We start from the raw sequence: 20,193 nt of genomic DNA, 5'->3' as shown, positions 1-20,193 counted from the left end.
GCATGTGAAAGTTCTGGCACGATGCCTGCCGTGCTGTAGAGTTGCTCACTAACTGCTGAATCAGAATGTAGACCCTGTGGAAGATTTCTCTAAATATCCCTGAAGTTAGTTTCTTCATATATACATTAATCTAGCGGGGACAGGATTAACTGGTTTTGAATGCCAGCCTTTTACAAAAATAGTTATGTTTTAGTTTGCAGGTTCTGACTTTCAAACAGGTTCAGAATTCACATGATCAGTTAAGATCTTATTCTAAGAAGCGAAGAAAAAAATTGCTGTGAACACTTTTTTAGAAAAATCTATGTAAATACCAGAAGTCACAGTCAGAAGGCATTAATCTCCATCTCCTCTCTGACTTGTCTTACTGGAAACTGCTATTTCAGTGTACATTACTATGTAAAATAGCCTTCCCAGAGAGCTTTTCCCTCTGCTGCCTGAAATGTAAAAATGTAGAAGGTTGACCTCACTGCTACCACCTACCTACCTCTACTTTTATGTACTTTTCTTTACACCTGTACTCACCAAAGATTTTTTTTTATAAAATAAATAGGTAAATATCCTCTCTTTCTCTTTCTCTCTCACTCTTTGTCACTACCATTTTGAACCCTTAGTTTAATTTCTAAATAATTTTATATGTCAGAAAGATGTAGGGTGATTGTGAATTTACATGATGATATCTCTTATACAGTGTTTGAGAAAGACTGTTTTTATAAAAATTTTTGTATATATTTTATGTTATTTATTTTCCTATGTTCGTAGTGTCCACTGGAAGAAATAATAGGAAATGCCTTTAAAACACAAAAAATAGGGGGGAATGGGGATATGATTTTGTGATTCGAAGTATGCCTTGCATGAGTATGACCATGGGTTTAATCCCCAGCACCAAAAATACAAATTGTAATTCAGTGATTATGTATAAAATCACAGTCCAAAGATCAGTTATCCAAAGGGTCACATGTTAGTAAATAATATTTGAAGTAAGATATTTCCTTGTTTTTTATGAAGTTTACTTAAATTCAGATGATGGTCTAGTTTTTAATTCTTTTTCATTTTGAAATTTTTATTCTATATATTTTTTCTTCTTTTCTTTTCTTTTTTAGTCTTTCTTGTTGTTCACTGCTTTTATTCATTTTTTTATACCTGCTCAATATATTCTGATCTGACAAGTACTCAGATGACAAAGCTTTTTCTTTATACTTTTTGCTTTTTATGTTGAGTCCTTGATGTCCTTTTATTTCTCAATTGCATCCTTTGACTGTCTTCTTTCTCAGTTTTAAACTGTCCTTGCTGTCTAATTTAGTTCCTGACATGGAACATTTTAGAAGATTTATGTGAATAGCTTGCTTTTCTCCCTTTTTCCTTATCCTCCTGTTCAGAATCTGAAGATCTTCAGGGAGAACTAGAGTTTGATGAAGTAAAAGATAAATCATTTTCTTTTTTCTTTCCTTTTTTCTTTTTTGGAGAAGAGGGGGTATGTTCTCACTTCAAAGAGCATTTTCTTCTCAACTTTTGTAGTTTTTACTTTTAGTCTTATTTAGTTTTATTACAAATTTAGTCAGTGCCTTGAGCCTTTCTTTTCCTTTCCTTTCTTTTTTCTTTTTCTTCTTTTATTTGCGAAATTGGTCATTTTTTCACTCTTTTCCAAATAGGTGTTGAGTCAGCTTAACTTGACTCATTGATCCTGTAGACCAGGGGTCTCAAACTCAATTTACCTGGGGGCCGCAGGAGGCAAAATCGGGGTGATCCTTGAATGCAAAGTCAGTAGTAAGCCTTGAAAATTGGGGGGTGTGACCCAAACAACTAAAACAAAACAAAACAAAAAAAGATTCCTCTAGGGCAGGGGCACAAAGTGTTGTACAGAGGGCCGCAAACGGCCTGTGGTCCTCGAGTTTGAGACCCCTGCTGTAGACTGATTTGGATATCTTAATCTGGCCATGGTATTGAATTTACATAGGCTGCTCAGTTGTCCTGTTTCCACATTGTGCTACACTGAGCACATAGTTATGAAAGCCAGACCAGAAATATGATTTTACTTCTTTTTTTAGTCTTCAGTTATCTTTATTTTTTCTTAAATATTATAAGAAAGTCTTCATTAGTTTCACTATAAATTTTACTGTTTTTATTAGGATGGACATTTGAGACCAGGAGATCAACTTGTCTCTATAAACAAGGAGTCTATGATTGGTGTATCTTTTGAAGAAGCCAAAGACATAATTTCCAGAGCCAAGTTGAGGTAACTGTTCTGTCCATAAGAAAGAATGAATCGGGCCCGGAGAGATAGCACAGTGGCGTTTGCCTTGCAAGCAGCCGATCCAGGACCAAAGGTGGTTGGTTCGAATCCCGGTGTCCCATATGGTCCCCTGTGCCTGCCAGGAGCTATTTCTGAGCAGACAGCCAGGAGTAACCCCTGAGCACCGCCGGGTGTGGCCCAAAAACAAAACAAAACAAAACAAGAAAGAATGAATCATTTAGCATGTCTCCTTAAAAATAGTTATTTAATTTGTCTTTAGAATTTTTTGGTTTTGTTTGTTTGTTTTGCTGAGAGATTATTTCTGATGGACTGTGGTATCATATAGGCTATAGGAAATTGAACTTGGGTTGGCCACATGCAAGGCAAGCACCTTCCTTACCTGCTATGCTCAGCTACCTAAAAAGAAAATATTTCTAATGATATTTGAAACTTTTTTTTTTTGCTATTTTGGGCCACACCTAGTGACACTCAGGGGAGTTACTCCTGGCTTTGTGCTCAGAAATTGTTCTGGCTTGGGGGGACCATATGGGATGTCAAGGGTCGAACCTAGGTCTGTTCTGGGTCAGTTACATGCAAGGCAAACTCCCTACTGCTGCACTATTCCTTAGGCCCTGATATTTGAAACTTTATCTTAGAATTAGACTGTACTATGCTCATAAGGTTTTCATTAATTGACTTCTTTTTTATTGCTAGGTCAGAATCTACATGGGAGATAGCATTCATAAGGCAAAAATCTGGCAACAGTTATCCAGAGACTCCATCATGTACTTCTCCCATACAAACTTCAGGAGAATATGGACCTCAAAACTTAACATTGAATCTTCTTTCTTCATCTCCTAAAAACCTGATTCCAAAGACCTCATCCACTCCCAAAGATACTACCAATGTCATTTTACCTTCAATTAAGATTAATCAGGTAAACTTAAATAGGTGAATTTATGAAGCCTTCTCTTAGTCTCATATATGCTGGGTTTTTGTTTTTGTCTTGTGTTTTGGGCTGCATTGTGGTGCTCAGGGGTTACATCTGGCTCTGTAATTAGGAATTACTCTTAGAAGTGCTCAGAAACATATGGGAATATTGGGGATCAAACTTGGGTTTGCTGTATGCCACTGTTGCATGCTCTACCCGCTGCACTATCACTCCACCTCTTATCCCATATGTGCTTTATGCTTATCATCTTTATTCTTAAAATTTTATCATTATAACATTGTAAAAGTTATTTTATAATATTAGATCATTGTAAAATAGTATTTATACATTTAATTTAAAAATTAAATGAATTAGGGAAGGAGGTAGGGCATTTGTCTTCCACACGGTCAACCCAGGTTCAATCCCCGAAATCCCATATGGTCCCCCAATCCTGCCAGGAGTTACCCTGAGTGCTACAGAGTGACTCAAAACCCTCTTCAGGAAAAAGTATATGACATTATAGTACAGTTTGCTAATACAATGATATTTTCTTAGAAGCTTTTATTCCTGTTTTTTTTTCAATTTATATTATTTTATTTTTTAATTATCTAAGATACTTTAAACAAAACTGAAGAACAATTGTTCTTCATTATTGTTCTTTAATTTATTTTAATGAAGTTTTATTTATTTGTTTATTGCTTTATTTCTGGGCCACACCCAGCCGTACTCAGAACATACTCCTGGCTCTACACTTAAGGATGACTATTGGTGGGTTTGGGGGACAGAGTGCTAGGGATCAAACCCAGGTGGGTCAAGACAAATGCCCTACCTGTTATATTAATAATATCCTTCTTCAAGTATTGTCCTGTGACTCCAAAAATTAATTAGACATTTTCAAGATATAATAATAACATCACAAAGATGTCAACATACCACTTAAGGTCATCAGAATTTATTATTGAAAATAAATTTGTGTTCAGATAGGCAGTACTGTGATTCAGTTAGTTTATTTTTATTTCTGGTTTCTAATCACTAAAAGTAAGCAAACATCCTTTTTGTTCCTTTGCTTCTTTCCTACACAGTGAGATTATTTCTGACTATCTTATGTAGGTAGATTTTGTTTTCTCATGCAGATGTGCTAAAATATAATTCACAATACTGAATTTATGCAAAAGAAAAAAGTTTCTACTTCAGTCATATCACTGATTTCTAATTGCTACTTTGCCCTAAACAAATCAAAGTTATAAAATAAAGCATATAGTCTTTAAATCAATATCAGCAATAAAATAAGAAAATGAAATAGGAAAGCTAAGTACATAGTCTTCATCAGCATAGTAGCTTATCCAAAGTAACTTCAGTTTGAAGGATATACTCATTAACCACAAAGTAATCATTTTCTATTAGCCCTTATATATACTCAGAGTTAAAATACCTTTTATACGACTGGTATTTTATACGACTTTTTATTTTATTGTCCTTGAACAATATCAGTTGCTATCTTTAAGTCTGAATTGTTTTGTTTATAGACAAGTAGGCCAAAATTATTGATGTTTGATAAATTTTGAAATACTTTTCATTTCTTTAACTATTCTTCCTATGTTAATGTGAGATTGTAGTCTGGTCTTTGACCAACTTTAGAAAATGATAATTCATGTTCCTCTTTTTCTTTCATCCATAAAAATGGAATACAAGAAAACAGAACAGTTTCCAATTACATCTTTGAACAACACCCCTACTGATATTTCTAATACAGGTAAATGTATATTTAATTCATATTTATTACTATGGTTTTCAGTTACTCTTTAAATGGAGTATGTAATTTTATTTAGTAGACTTTAAAGAAGGATACATTATGCCTCTTTTTCATAAATAAAAATTAAAATAAATGTATTGTGCAGTGGTCCTATTGGATCATACCTTTTGGGGGGGTTGGGCCATACCCAGTGAGTTACTCCTGGCTATGCACTCAGAAATCACTCCCAGCTTGGGTGACAATATTGGGACACCAGGGATTGAATCCAGGTTCATTCTGGGTCAGCTGCATGCAAGGCAAATGCCCTACCTCTGTGCTATCACTCTGGCCCCTGGATCATGACTTCTATTAAAATTTTCTCTTAACGAAAAGTTGAAATATTAAAAAAATTGTTGTCATAACAGTACCTATGAAGTTCTATAGTCAATGAACTATTGAAAGAGAGTTTCTATAATTCAAGATATAAAATTTTTATAACTTAAGATTTCCTCTTAATGAATTACTGATATGGTATAGCAAATGCAATATCAGAAATGTTATGGAAGGGAGTATAGTTTAAGAAAAAAAAATGGATGGGTATTTTTGAGAGATAAACTCTAGCATCATTCTTAATTTTAAATGAATAAAGCACTAACTATATAGATTACCAATAAGTATAATTTTTTATAAATCTTTAACATGTTTACTCAAATACTAATTTTTAGTTTGTTTATTTTGGGGCCACACCTTGTGTGGCTCAGGAGATCATATGTGATGTCAGGGACTAAATCCAGATCAACTGCAAGCAAGGCAAGCCTCTTACCTCCCATACTTTCTCTCTAGCCCTCAAATATCATATGTTAAGTAAAATATTCTCTTAAATTGCCTTCAAAAGTTAAATACAACATTCAAAAAACTATATAGAAAGGACATGTGTCGGGCCCGGAGAGATAGCACAGTAGCGTTTGCCTTGCAAGCAGCCGATCCAGGACCAAAGGTGATTGGTTCGAATCCCGGTGTCCCATATGGTCCCCCGTGCCTGCCAGGAGCTATTTCTGAGCAGACATCCAGGAGTAACCACTGAGCAATGCTGCGTGTGGCCCAAAAACAACAACAACAACAAAAATAAATGAATAAATAAAAGAGATGTGTCTACATAATAGTAACAATTGTTATATATTTAAATTTTTAATAGCATTAGCTCTAGACCATGATTCAGAATAAGGAAGTGATGTAGAATTCACACTGCATATTAGTCTATTCTGGCCACTAATAGAATATTATATAATACTGGGGCCGGAGATATAGCACAGCAGTAGGATGTTTCTCTTGCATGCAGACAACCCAGGATGGATGGTGGTTCGAATTCTGGCATCCCATATGGTCCCCTGAGCCTGCCAGGAGCTATTTCGGAGCGCAGAGCCAGGAGTAATCCTGGAGCTCTGCTAGGTGTGAGCCCCTTCAAAACAAACAAACAAACAAACAACAACCAAAAAAGGAATTTCATAGAATACTCTACTAGAATACCACAGATTGGGTAGTTTAGAGACAACTAACATTTCTCATTTTATCCCAAGGATTGTGGTGTCAGGATAGTACAGGTGAGAGCCCTCTTCTAGTATCAGACTCTTCTTTGCATGGTAAGAATTAAAGAGATAATAGAACTGGGGCTCTCTCCTAACTGATCCCAGTAATGAAATAGTTACTTCCCAAGGACCCCACCTCTGAATCTCCTGTTAGGATTTTAACACAGGGATTTGGGAAAAAAGTAAGCACACAGCCTATAACAAAGAACTTCTGGGGATCAAAGGACCACATGTTTGTGGTTCCAGGGATTAAATCCAGGTCATCTGCAAGCAAGGGAAGTGCCATAGCTGCAATATTAGTTCTCTGTGCCTACAGTGCTCTATGTTAATTAAAATAGAAGTGGTTTTAGTAGCCTAAAGAGCACACAGGCTTGTACCAATAATATTAAGAACAAGGTGTTCCCATTTTATTAGCTCTAACCTTGAGTTAGTCACCTTGTGACTTTTATGTATATCATATAAGATCGTGCTAATCAGCCAGAATGATAGTACAGTAGGTAGGGCATTTGCTGTGGACATAGCTGACCTGGTTTTGACCACTGATACCCTATGTGATCCCCTAAGCCCGACCAGGAGTGATCCCTTGAACTCAGAGCCAGAAGTAAGTTCTAAGCCAGGGGTTTCAAGCTCACTTTACCTGGGGGATGCAGGAGGCATAGTCGAGGTGAGGCAGGGCCGCATAAGGGATTTCACTTACCGAATATTCGCAATAAAAAATCGCATTAGTAAGAAAAAAAATCGCAAAAAATCACATTAAACATTTGCATACCCTGAACGGAACTGCTCGGGGTATGCGAATATTTAATGTGATTTTTTTTCTTACTAATGCAATTTTTATTGCGATTATTCGGTAAGCAAATAATCGTGAATACTGCGGTATTTGAAGGCTGGCCGCGGGCCACAAAACGTTGTATGGAGGGCTGCGAGTTTGCGACCCCTGCTCTAAGCACAGCTAGGTGTGCTCCTCTAATAATAAAGTCATTCCAAATCGAGTTAGCATTACAATTCATAGATAATATATGTTTAACAAATTTAGTTGTGATGATTATTTACAGAACCTGCAGGCTAGAAGAGTATCCCAGAATATGTTAAAGAAGTGAAAGTTTCCCAGTGATTCCATTCTGCATCTCCCCTCACCCTGCTCTACTCTTTTTTTTTTTTTACCCTGCTCCACTCTTAAAGCTAGTGTATAGTAAAGGACTTGTTACAATATGCAAAAATCAATAAAGAAAATATTTTTGGAAAAAATAAGTGACATCTATATCTTGAAGACAGGTAAACATCAATTGGTAGGTAGGTAGGTAGACCAATAACGTAGATCATTTTATAATAGAAAAGTAACTTAGTGAAGAATATGATTAAGCAAACTATATGAAGTAAATACTAAAATAAAGTCAAAAACAGCATTGATTTAGTTTTATTTTCTTTCTTCCACATAAATGTAGAAGGCAAGATGTTAGAAATTTGAGGGACTGGCGGAAAGATCAACTCTAAAATTATTTCTAGTTTAACATTTTATTTTTTCTTTAAGCACTTTGTTATAATTTTTCCTTATAATAGACTCTTGAGCATTAATTTTAAACTCCTTTAGCCAGGTGGTGTTTATTAAAAATATAAACAAGATATATAATGTTAACATTATCAAACAAATTTCATGAGGTAGATCTATACATTGATGTCTCAGTGTCATTCAATGTATAAATGTGGTTAGAATTTTTAAAACCCACACTATTCTGATATATGTATCTTTACTCTGAATGTAGAGACATTTACTATTGCCATTAGCAAAATACTGCATTCACTGTAAGTGAAGTACAAGAATGCTAAGGAAATTCCCAGAGAAACATACTTTATAATTAAAGACTATAGTTACTTTAACCTTAGCACAAGCTTTTCACTGTCCTATACTAAGGACAATTCGTACCAGGGAACCATAATACCATTCTATACTAAGACTTTTGAAACTGAAAGAAGTGATAGAGAAAACTACATCTGGAAGAACCATCTATTAAACAAATGATATTGATCCTGCCATTTTAAAATGTTTTCTCTCTTTTTTTCCTAAAGAAAGAGGAATAAGAACTGAGGATCTAATCAGAAGAAGCCCATGTTCTCTCTTGAATATATATGCCTCTTTCTTTCTCTTCCTTCATGTTTTTCTTAGTAATTTTCTTTAAATGAAACCATTTTACTTCACAAAAGAAAGAAAGAGAAAATAGGAAAGAACTGAAGATCCAAGTTCTAATAAGCTATTTTTCAAAAAGTCTTGTCTTCTCTGAATGGAACAGATAAATAGCTTGAGGCTAGAATTGAAAGATGCCATTGGCATGAGAAAGGCTGTCTTTGAGAACCTTTTTAGGGGAAATTACTCTTGAGTTACCAAGTCATGCTGGATTTGTCCTTTAACAGGTTGGGATCAAAAATGAAGGTTTTGCAGAAAAAGTGTCTAAAAGAAAGTGAAATTTTTAGCTATGGTTATATTTTGTTAGGTAAAGGAGTTATTTTTTTATATTCAATTTTTATATTGAACTAGTTCCTTTATAGACTTATTAGAGTCTAAAACCTTATACTTTAAAATAATAGTTTTATAGAATCTAAAACTTTATACTATAAAATGTTATGCTTTAATAGAATTTTTTTATGATTTTTTTATATTTTACCTTTACAACTTTGATGGTGGTTTGTTTTATTCTTCCTCTTGGGCAAATGAGAAAACTGGTGATGGATGATACTGGCACATTTAAGACATTGGCTTCAGGAGTTCCCTCAAAATAAAATCCTAACATAGTCACCAACTAGTTGATTCTAATATGATGACCAACATTGTGATCTAGGACTAAATTTTTTTTACCATTTGGAGCCAGGTTTGTTCATCTTTGGGAATGGCACTAGTAACATCTACATTTCATCATTTAATCATTGCAGATTACATACCAAATTTTTCCCCAAAATGTGGTATGACCATATGAAGATTAAAAAAAGAAACCCTGCTGTTATTACTTAAAAACAGGGTGGGGGATTCCTCAGTAAACTTGGAATTGAGTTGCCATATGACCCAACAGTTCTACATTTGGATACCACTGGGACTTAAAAAAATTTTATTCAAAAGGATAGATTTATACCATTATTCATTGCTGCCTGAATACAATAGCTAAGATATGGGATCAACCTAGGTGTCCAAGATGAATTAATTCTGAAGGTGTGCTATATATTCACAATAGGATATGATGCAGCTGTAAGGAATGATGATTATGCAGTTTGCTACAACCTGGTTGGAACTGGAAGATATGTTGAGTGAAGTAAGTCAGTAGAAGAAAGACAGGGTAATCTCAGTTTTCTGTGTTATATAGAATAGCTACATGAGGAAATGTCCTGTAGTAAAGGGGGATGTCTAGACCATCCTTTAAGAGCTTACGAAGGAAAAAGAAAAGGAATCAATGTGGGAAGAAAGAAGATGAGAAAGGGAAGTAATGGGGGAACAGAAATCAGGGTTTCTACTATTTTGGTGATATGGGAGAGTGTTATAGCAATAAACCTGAAGCACCGACTCAACAACTTTGAAAACTTGAGATTTAAGCTGCAGCTACTTGGCTGGAGTGATAGTGTAGTAGTAGGGCACTTGTCTTGCATGCAGCTGATCCAGGACCGACTTGAGTCCGATCCCTGGCATCTCATATCATCCCTCAAGCCAGGAGCACTTTCTGAGCACATAGCCAAGAGTAACCCCTGAGCGTCACACGGTGTGACCCAAATCCAAAAAGGAAAAAAAAAAAAGCTGCAGCCACTAAACTTTGTAATGTACCTGTCCAGGAGCAAGGTAGCAAGCAAGGGGTGGAAGGAAAGCAAAGATTGAGTGAATGTGGGAGTTGACATTGGTGATAGGGTTGGTTTTGAAATATATGCTGAAATGCAACTATCAGTTACTTTGTAAATCATAGTTCTTTAAATAAAAATTGTAATAATGGTGATGGGTGATCCTGTGGTGAACTATGAAAGGTTACTGTAATGGTGGTAAAAAAAAATATTGAGCTTAGGTATACAGTGTACTTCCTGGTTAAAAGTAAGTATAAGTAAAAGCTAATCTCTTATACCTTTATATAATAAATCTTTATATTTACATGTAGAAAACATAAGTGAGAGCATATGGCTTGGTATATATAGGTATTGCATATAATTCTTCTCTGTCTCCACTATTATCCCTCTCCATCCATTCTGCCCTAAAACTTGACTAATTTGTACCCAGGGTTAGCCATGGTCTAAAACAATAACTAGGTTAACTTAGGATCCTCCTAGAATTAGTGCTCCTTAATTGTACATGTAGCACCATACTAGAAATACTGTTAATCCTAATATTCCAAACCTCAGAAATAGAAAGTAGTGCCTTATCTGTTTGCTAGTCTTCTCTACCACTCCGCTACACGCTATTCTTTTATTTCAGGCTTTATGGGTTTGACATCACATTTCTTTTTATTAAGTCACCCTGAGACACAGAGTTAAAAAGTCATTGATTGTTGAATTTCAATCATAAAATGTTCCAATATCCAAACCCCATTTCTTTAGTAGTGCAATTTCCCACAATCAATTTTCCCAAATTTCTCTCCAGTTCTCTAGTTCTCCCCTGCCCCATCCTGCCTACTTCTATTTTTCTCTCCTCCCCCCTTTTTTCCTTTTAGGCACCTTGTTTTATAATACTGTTATAGAAGGGACAACATGCATATTACTTTACTTCCTTTCAGCACCCAGTTCTTGCTCAGAGTGGTCATTTCTAACTATTTTTGTCATAGTGGTCCTTTTTCTCTCCTAACTTCATTTCCTCAGACCATTTATATTGTGTTCAGGTATTATTGTCATACTAATTTTTTACTTTTCACAGATTATCACCCTGTGTCTGTCCCTCTTCCTTTGACTCATTTCTCTCAGCATGATACACTCCATGTCTATTCATGTATAAGCAAATTTCATGACTTTATTTTTTCTAACAACTGCATACTACTCCATCAAGTAGTTGTGTCATAGTCTCCTTATCCACTCATGTGTTCTCAATTACTTGGGCAGTTTTCTGATTCTGGCTATTGTGAATAGTACTGCAATGAACAAGGAGGGCAGATGTCTTTTCTGCATTGACACATCTTAAGTGAGGAAAATATCTCTATATTTTTTAATTCCAGGCACAATAATTATGTGTCAGAATAATAAAGTAAACTTTCTTAGTATTTATCAGAGTTATGAAATTTTTGTTATGCTAGAATCAGTGTTTTTCAAGGTTTGAAGCCAGAAGTCAGTAACCAGTTTTCTTTTTTTAATGATCTTGACACCTATAAGCTATATTCACAATTTTATATAGACTGTTAGGGATGTGTTAAAGGTTTAGAGGAAGACTATTTTCATATGCACTTCTTATGTTAAGAGAATGCAAATCATTTTGTACTTAGAGACAGATGCTCAGAGAGATAAAAAAAATTAAGACACTGCATAAAGATGTGACATTTTAAAAAGCTTTTTCTCTTTCTCTAATTTCTATGTAGATCTGGTAAATACCATTTAAGAGTGTACTTAGAATAGTGACAATTTAGATAAAAAGGATTAACATGAATTACCCCAAAAAATTGTTTTCACAAACTATGGCATCTGATCTCTGTTTTATGCAAGACCAAAGGCTCTTATAGATATAATGAAAGTATACAGAGAATGTAGTTGAAAATAGGTGGAAGATATTTGAACATCATCTCTTGGAAGCCTACTAAATTAAAATATTACCCTCCTGTTTAATAAAAAAATAGCATATATAGGGCTGGAACAGTGGCACAAGCGGCCGGGTGTTAGGCTTGCACCCAGCTGATCCAGGACAGACCTTGGTCTGATCCCTGGAGTCCCATATGGTCCCCCAAGGCAGGAGCGATTTCTGAGCACATAGCCAGGAGTAACCCCTGAGCGTCACCAGGTGTGGCCCCAACAACCCCCCCAAAAAAGCATACATAGATCAAGAAATACTAAGTCTATATCATTATATGTGTATAAACTTTAAATAATTTATATTCATGAATGTTTTCCAGAGTATGTCCAGAAGTTATATAACAAAACCATTGTTACCAAAGAAATCTTACCATCTTTTTGAATCTTTAATATGATCTTATTTATTTGGGGAGAAAAATAAGAGTTATGAAGCAAGTTATGAAGTATTGGGATCTATGTTTATATTTATTTATCTGTGGGACTTAATCATAATTATCCTTTTTTTGTTTTATATCTTTAGGACTAAAATGAAGCTATAATATATGATGCATTTTAGATAGGAAGAAAACAGGATTTGCCAACTGATTAGCCAGAATTATTTCTAAACAAAAGGAGCACAGTATATAGATCCTATCAGATTAAAAGATCTATTCTTATTAATGTACATTCTGTTGTCTCTTAGATGTTGTCCCTGCCAGGACTGGTAATTATGGACCACAAGGAGAAAAGATTTCTTTAAATCCATCTGTTCGCATTAAGGCAGAGAAACTAGAAATGGTAAATTCTTTAAAATTTTATTTTCTTTCCATACAAGACTAAGGAAAATTGTTATACTTAGAAATCATTAGTTTCTTTGCAATTAAATGAATACAGGTTATACTTGAATTATTTAATTCTTGTATAAATAGAGTAATTTTAAAATAAAATGAAGTAATCCAAAGGGACAAAAATAGTGAAATGCCTACAAATATAAAGACGATAATAGACACAAAAAATTGGTAAGTCCTCGAACTATTAAAACAGTAATGGCTTCTGTGAATAAGAGAATTTTCAACTGAGTTAAAAAGTAAAGGAAAAAGTAAAATATCAATAAAAATTGTTTTCCTATAAAGGTGCCCTAAGAGCTGATAGGAAATATGTGCCATGATGTTTTTCTCTTTTTTTTTTTTCTCTATAAAATGAACATATTACTGAAGATCCAGTTTCTATCCTATCAGATTTTCTGGATAATGATTTTTTTCAATTTTGGGAAGAGCATGAGAAGATGAAACTAGAATAAAACAGACTTGGCTCCTCCCCCCCATAATTATAGTTTTGTATATTTTTTAACAGTACATTTTTCATTGCCACTATAAACTTTACCTATGGTTCAAATTCAGAATCATTTCTAACTCCTTCATCCAGACTATGCTATTATAATATATGCCAACTTCCCTTATTTTGCACACCTGTAGTAATGAACATTAATTCATAGTTTCCTTATAGTGTTTTATATATCTTAACTCCTAAGTTAAATAAATCTTCTTTATAACAGTATCCAATGTACAGTTTACACTCAAGAAAACTTTCTAGAACACTGTATGCTTGAGATTTCTTTTTTTTTAAATGCTGAGAAACCTTTGCTAACATGTATTTTTTGTTTTTTTGGAAAATATAAATTCTACTTAATGTAGTTTACAGTGCAATTATTGACATTTTCTAAAAGTAGAATAAGGTATAAAGATTATTCAATTCTAAAATGAATAATTACTGTTCTTTAATAATATTGCATTAATCTATATTTTCAACATTCAAGATTTAAAACATTTCTTAAATTAAAGAGAATATTATATTGCTAATATATGAACTTACCTGAAAACCTTTGTTCTTTGACTCCTTACATTTTTCCAGAGTTTTTTTTTTAATCTTTTGAATTTTCTTAGAGGTAAGAAAGCATCTTAATTTGTGTTGATTCTGAAAAATATAAATTGCATGATTGCTGGATCAGTATTTCAGTTTTTGGTTCTCTTTTTAACCTAAGCAAATTGGTTGTTTTGTAAAAAAATAAAAGAAGTATTTATTTTGTTTGTTTTTGTTTTGGGGCCACACCTGATAGTATTCAGGGGTTTCTCCTGGCTCTGATCAAGAATCACTTCTAGCAGAGTGCCCAGGATCGTATGGGATGCCAGAGATCAAACCTGGGTCTGCCACTCACTTCAGTCCCCAAAGAAATTGTTTTATAGCAAAGAAAATTCCTGTTTTTTTGAAAATTCTTTTGTGCTGGCTTTTTTTGGGGGGGGGGGGGATTTTTTGGTTTTTGGATCACACCTGGCAGTGCTCAGGGATTTCTCCTGGCAGGCTTAGGGCACCATGTGGTATGCTGGGATTGGAACCACCATCCATCCTGTGTTGGCTGCATGCAAGGCAAATGCCCTACCACTGTGTTACTGCTCCGGCCCCTGCTTTGCTGTTTTTATTCAAAATATAGAGACTTATTTAATACAGCACTTTTTGCTTTTAGAATTTTCACTTAACAATTTTATTTTCTAAAATCCAAACTAGTTTTTCTCCCCCCACATATTTTAAGCTACTCCTTGATTTTTGAATAATCATATATTAAGTACATAATTGATATACTATTGAGTCACTTGCTTTTAAAATAGCTATCTATTGTATTTGCTGTTTATACATTAGATTCAGTTTTATCTATTATTTTAAACAATAAGGTTGATTTGATCAATTTTTTATTTGGGATCGGAAGGTATTTCACCCAGACCCCCTTAATGCTCAGGAACTACCCAGTTCTGTGCTCAGAGCTCACTCTTGGCATTGGTCAAGTATTTAAAATGATATTAGGATTTATCTTTTTTATTTTCTATAATTATATTGCATGTGACATCTAGAAAATTTGTTTCAAATTTTCTTTTGAAATCAACAATTTCAGAAAGAAAGAACTTTGATTATGTATGATGTCATTGAGTGCATAGCCTGCTTAGTAACAGTTTTAGGAAAGGCAGAGAGATTAAGGATTGATGAAGGGTAAGTCAGAGAGATAATAGTGCAGTAAGGTGCTTGTCTTGCTCATAGCCAGGTTCAATCCCCAACATATATGTATATGTTATATATATATATATATATGTATATATATGTATCTGCCATTAATGAAATTGTCTTTCTAGTCTCTGTGGGCCAATTCATATCAAGATGTACCAAGTATTTTCTAATACTGTATTTGTTATTAGTTAAGCCTTTGTCTATAAATTAATTTCTTCTTTCTGTCAATTCTTTAAGAATTCACTGTACTTATTTGTACTAATAGGTTTTTTTTCAAAGTGTTTTTGTGATTGTATCTCATGATCCCTGCATTTAAATTATAAGTAGGCATGCAAAACACAACAAATAGGGATATAGTTTATAAGTTGGCTCATAATTTAAAGATTATAATGCTTTCATGCTTTGTATTTTTCTACCTGAGAAAATGCTTTGGGAAACAGATGCCATTTCACTGATATTTACTTTACCACTTGACATTTCTGTAACATTTGAAGAAAGATTAGCGAGCAGTGGCATAACCTATGTCTGATTATAGTTAATGAGATGTTCTTTGTATTAGGTTGAGAAGTATGTGACCAACATTGTAAAATAACATTATTTAAATTTATCAATCACACATCAGAAAAGTTTTGGCTATTTATCTGTCCAGTTAGCAAGTTTGTATTTTGTTTCAAGCTAAAAGATGATGTTAATATTCAAGAAATTATTGGAGCATACATTTTAATTTAAAAATAAAAATTTGGGGGCCGGTGAGGTGGCGCTAAAGGTAAGGTGTCTGCGTTGCAAGCTCTAGCCAAGGAAGGGCCGCGGTTCTATCCCCCAGCGTCCCATATGGTCCCCCCAAGCCAGGGGCAATTTCTGAGCGCTTAGCCAGGAGTAACCCCTGAGCATCCAACGGGTGTGGCCCCCAAAACCAAAAATAAATAAATAAATAAATAAATAAAAATTTACTTCCAATTTATTTTGAGCTTATCTGACTAGCATCCCACATTCACATTGAGTAAATTTTACTTTCTACAAAAACTTTCACTTAATACTTTGTTAATTGCATTTGAATATTTTATAAATCACTTAATGGAATCCTCATTTTATGAGTGCCAACTGTTGTGACAGGCATTTTATTGTTGACTTTTGTAAAATTGCTTTTCTTTATATGCAAATATTTGTATAAAATTAATTTAAATCAAATATAACACTGAATTTGGGGGGGGGGGTGTTTGGGCTATACCTGGTGATGCTCATGGGTTACTCCTGGCTATGTGCTCAGAAATTGCTCCTGGCTTGGACCATATGGGTTGCCTGCTAGGGGTCGAACCGTGGTCAGTCCTAGGTTAGCGCAGGCAAGGCAGATGCCTTACTGCTGTGCCACTGCTCCAGCCTCAACACTGATTATTATTTTAAAAATACACCATATTTTTAAAATTGTTATTATTTTGTTGTTTTGAAGTCACACCAGGTGATGCTCAAGGCTTACTCCTGCACATGGATCAGGAATCACACCTGATTTTGCTAGGTGCTGGGGATCAAATTGAGATGAGCCACATGCAAGGCTAGCATCTTAAGCCCCGTACTATCTTTCTGGCTCTAATTTATGTGTTTTTAATAGAATCGTAGTTATAGGGGAAAAATAAACCTAAAATGCTCTATATTACACTTTTTGTTGTTGTTGTTTTTTGGATCACACCTGGCAGCACTCAGGGAATTGAACCACCGTCAGTCCTGGGTTGGCAACATGCAAGGCAAATGCCTTACCACTGTAATATCCCTCTGGCCCCTCTATATTACACTTTTATTACAATTTTAATAATTAACAAATATAGGGCTATAGAGAGCATGGAGGTATGAAAGGCGTTTGCCTTTCATGCAGAAGGTCGGTGGTTTGAATCCTGGCATCCCATATGGTCCCCCGAGCCTGCCAGGAGCGATTTCTGAGCGTTGAGCCAGGAGTAACCTGTGAGTGATACCAGATATAACCCAAAAACAAACAAACAAACAAAAAATTAACAAATACATTTGTTCTGTGACACTGATTCCAAAGAATGGGGGTGGTTTACCTTAGTGGACATTACAGTATCTGCAAGCATTTTGGTTATCACAATTGGAAGAATTCCAGCAAAATGGAGATTACAAAATATAAATTTTAAATTTTTTGTGTATTAAAAGTAAATGCAGGGGGCCGGAGAGATAGCATGGAGGTAGAGCATTTGCCTTGCATGCAGAAGGATGGTGGTTCGAATCCTGGTATCCCATATGGTTTCCTGAGCCTGCCGTAGTGATTTCTGAGTGTAGAGCCAGGAGGAACCCTTGAGTGCTGCCGGGTGTGACCTAAAAACCAAAAAAAAAAAAAAAAAAAAAAGTAAATTCATGACTAAGTACTTTGAATTAGAACATTAACAAATAAGCATTCAAATTTTTTGCTCATAGGAAGAATTAAATATAAATAATGTACTATTTCACATCCAACACAATCACAATACAATCACAAAAAATTTAAAATAGTAAATTGTCTTAAGAATACAGATAAATAGGGGCCAGAGTGGTGGCACAAGTGGTAGGGTGTTTGCCTTGCGTGCGCTGACCTAGGACGGACCTCGGTTTGATCCCCTGTCATTCCATATGGTCCCCCAAGTCAGGAGTGATTTCTGAGCACATAGCCAGGAATAACCCCTGAGTGTCAATGGGTGTGGCCCAAAAACCAAAAAAAAAAAGGAATACAGAAAAGTAAGAATGATTATAATCTAGTATTATGTATAAATTGAAAAGAATTTTGGAGAGTTTTATTATATATATATATAATAAAGTTTAATATATGTAGTCTGAGTTAGTATTTCTTAGTATATATGTGTGTTATATATTGTTTTATATATGTTATATATATATATATATATATATATATATATATATATATATATATATATATAGTCTGATTTAGTATTTCTGAAATTTCCACACAGATCTATGTAAAGTCCTATGTATAATGTTTTGAAATAAACATCAGATTGGAGTAATCTTAAATGCCCATCACTCAGGAAATATATATTAGAAATGGATTGAACTAGTTTCACTGATAAAATCATCGAGCCATTATGAAATCTTTTTTTTTTTTTTTGGTTTTTGGGCCACACCCGGTAACGCTCAGGGGTTACTCCTGGCTATGCGCTCAGAAGTCGCTCCTGGCTTGGGGGACCATATGGGACGCCGGGGGATCGAACCTCGGTCCGTCTCCTAGGCTAGCGCAGGTAAGGCAGGCACCTTACCTCCAGCGCCACCGCCCGGCCCCCATTATGAAATCTTAACATTTAGTTAATAATAAAAATAAATTGGGAGTTAGTGAGATAGTACAACAGGTAAGGTGGTTGGCCTTGCATGTGCCTGACTGAATTCTACCCCAGTATCCTATTCCTATATGTACCCCAGTCCCTCCAGGAATAACTCCAAACCAGGAGTAGCTCTGAGCACATCAGATATGTCTTCCTACCCAAAAGAAACAAAAAACAAACAAAAAAAGTAATTAGAATGGTTAACTATTTGTTTATACCAGTCATGTAGTGTTTTTTTTGTTTGTTTGTTTTTTTGCTTTTTGGGCCACACCCGTTTGACGCTCAGGAATTACTCCTGGCTATGCACTCAGAAATCACCCCTGGCTTGAGGGGACCATATGGGATGCCGGTGGATCGAACCGGGGTCTGTCCTACACTAGTGCTTGTAAGGCAGACACCTTACCTCTAGCGCCACCTTCCCGGCCCCCGAAGATAACATTCTTATGTAATGGAATAATATCAGACAGGAAGGAAACACTAACCTAGGGTAGTGGTTACTGCTGAGGAAATGGAGGAATCTTTTTAACAGATACTGAAATTTTTATTTCTTAAAAATACAAACAAATTTCAAGCCAATGTGATCTTTTAATGAAACAATACATGGATATTTTTTGTTTCTCTCTCTCCTTTTTTTTGTCGTGCTCTCACTCATAAGGATATTTAGAACTGATAGGAAAATGATCCGCACAGTTAAAATTTATTATTATACATTATGCTAGGCAAATATCTTACTACATAGATAGCACAAAAAATGTTGCTTTTCTAAACTTTAGAGATACTTTGTCTGTTTTTGCTTTTTGGATCATACCTAGTAGTGTTCAGGGCTTACTCTTGGCTTCGCTTTAATTTGGGAGACCATATGGGGACTGAACCTGGGTTAGCTATGTGTACTCCAAATGCCCTATCCTCTGTTCTATTGTTCTGGCACCATCAGAACACTTTTGAAGAAACTTTTTCCTGCTGTTCTTCCTTCCTCATGTCTCCACTCAGTGTCACAAGACTGTATAATGTATACACTTCTATTGAATTTGTTGCTATTATTATATTTGCTTATTTTTCTTACTCAAAAGACTCATTCTTTGAGAGAGAGAGAATTGGAATTCATCTTGTTTTTGTTTCCCCTTGCATAGTTTAGTGCCTGACATATACTAATTAGATAAATATTGGGTGAATGAAATGATGGCTAGTTAAGCAGATTTCAAAGCATGAAGAAATGAATACAGGATAATCACTAAACTTTCCTTCTATTTTTTTATGTGACTGACACTGTATAAATTCTTGTTAGAGTCCAGGCCCAATATCTAGAGTTAGGCTTTGGTATATATAACTAGAATTCATCAAATAATAGAAGCTTTTTATTGTAAAAATATTTCTTTTACACCTAGAGGAAGCCTAAAAGAAGATAATAAATTTGTACCACAGTGCTGGGCACCCACTCTACATCTTATGTTTCTGCTCGTTGAAGTACTTCATGAACTAAGATGATTACTTACATTCTTTTTTGTTTGTTTTTTATTTTTTGATTACTTGCATTCTACTTGTTTCCTGTCTCTATATATCTTCTCTCTTCCTTTCCTCTTTTTCTTTTCTTTGTTATTCTAATTAAGCCAAAAATCACAAGGAAAATG

The 20,193-nt window shown here is 34.8% G+C and overlaps 1 protein-coding gene across 1 annotated transcript in view; it reads left to right on the top strand.

The window, feature by feature from the left end:
- STXBP4 (syntaxin binding protein 4) overlaps positions 1–20,193 on the top strand; it is a 101,154-nt gene that overhangs the window by 22,659 nt on the left and 58,302 nt on the right. The window contains 4 exon segments of the mRNA XM_049772783.1: positions 2,127–2,233; positions 2,945–3,167; positions 4,854–4,914; positions 12,895–12,989. Of these exon segments, the coding sequence (XP_049628740.1) occupies positions 2,127–2,233; positions 2,945–3,167; positions 4,854–4,914; positions 12,895–12,989 (486 nt within the window).

Source organism: Suncus etruscus, chromosome 1, assembly GCF_024139225.1.
Source record: "Suncus etruscus isolate mSunEtr1 chromosome 1, mSunEtr1.pri.cur, whole genome shotgun sequence".
Lineage (NCBI taxonomy): Eukaryota > Metazoa > Chordata > Mammalia > Eulipotyphla > Soricidae > Suncus > Suncus etruscus.
This window is presented reverse-complemented; position numbering and strand designations above follow the sequence as displayed.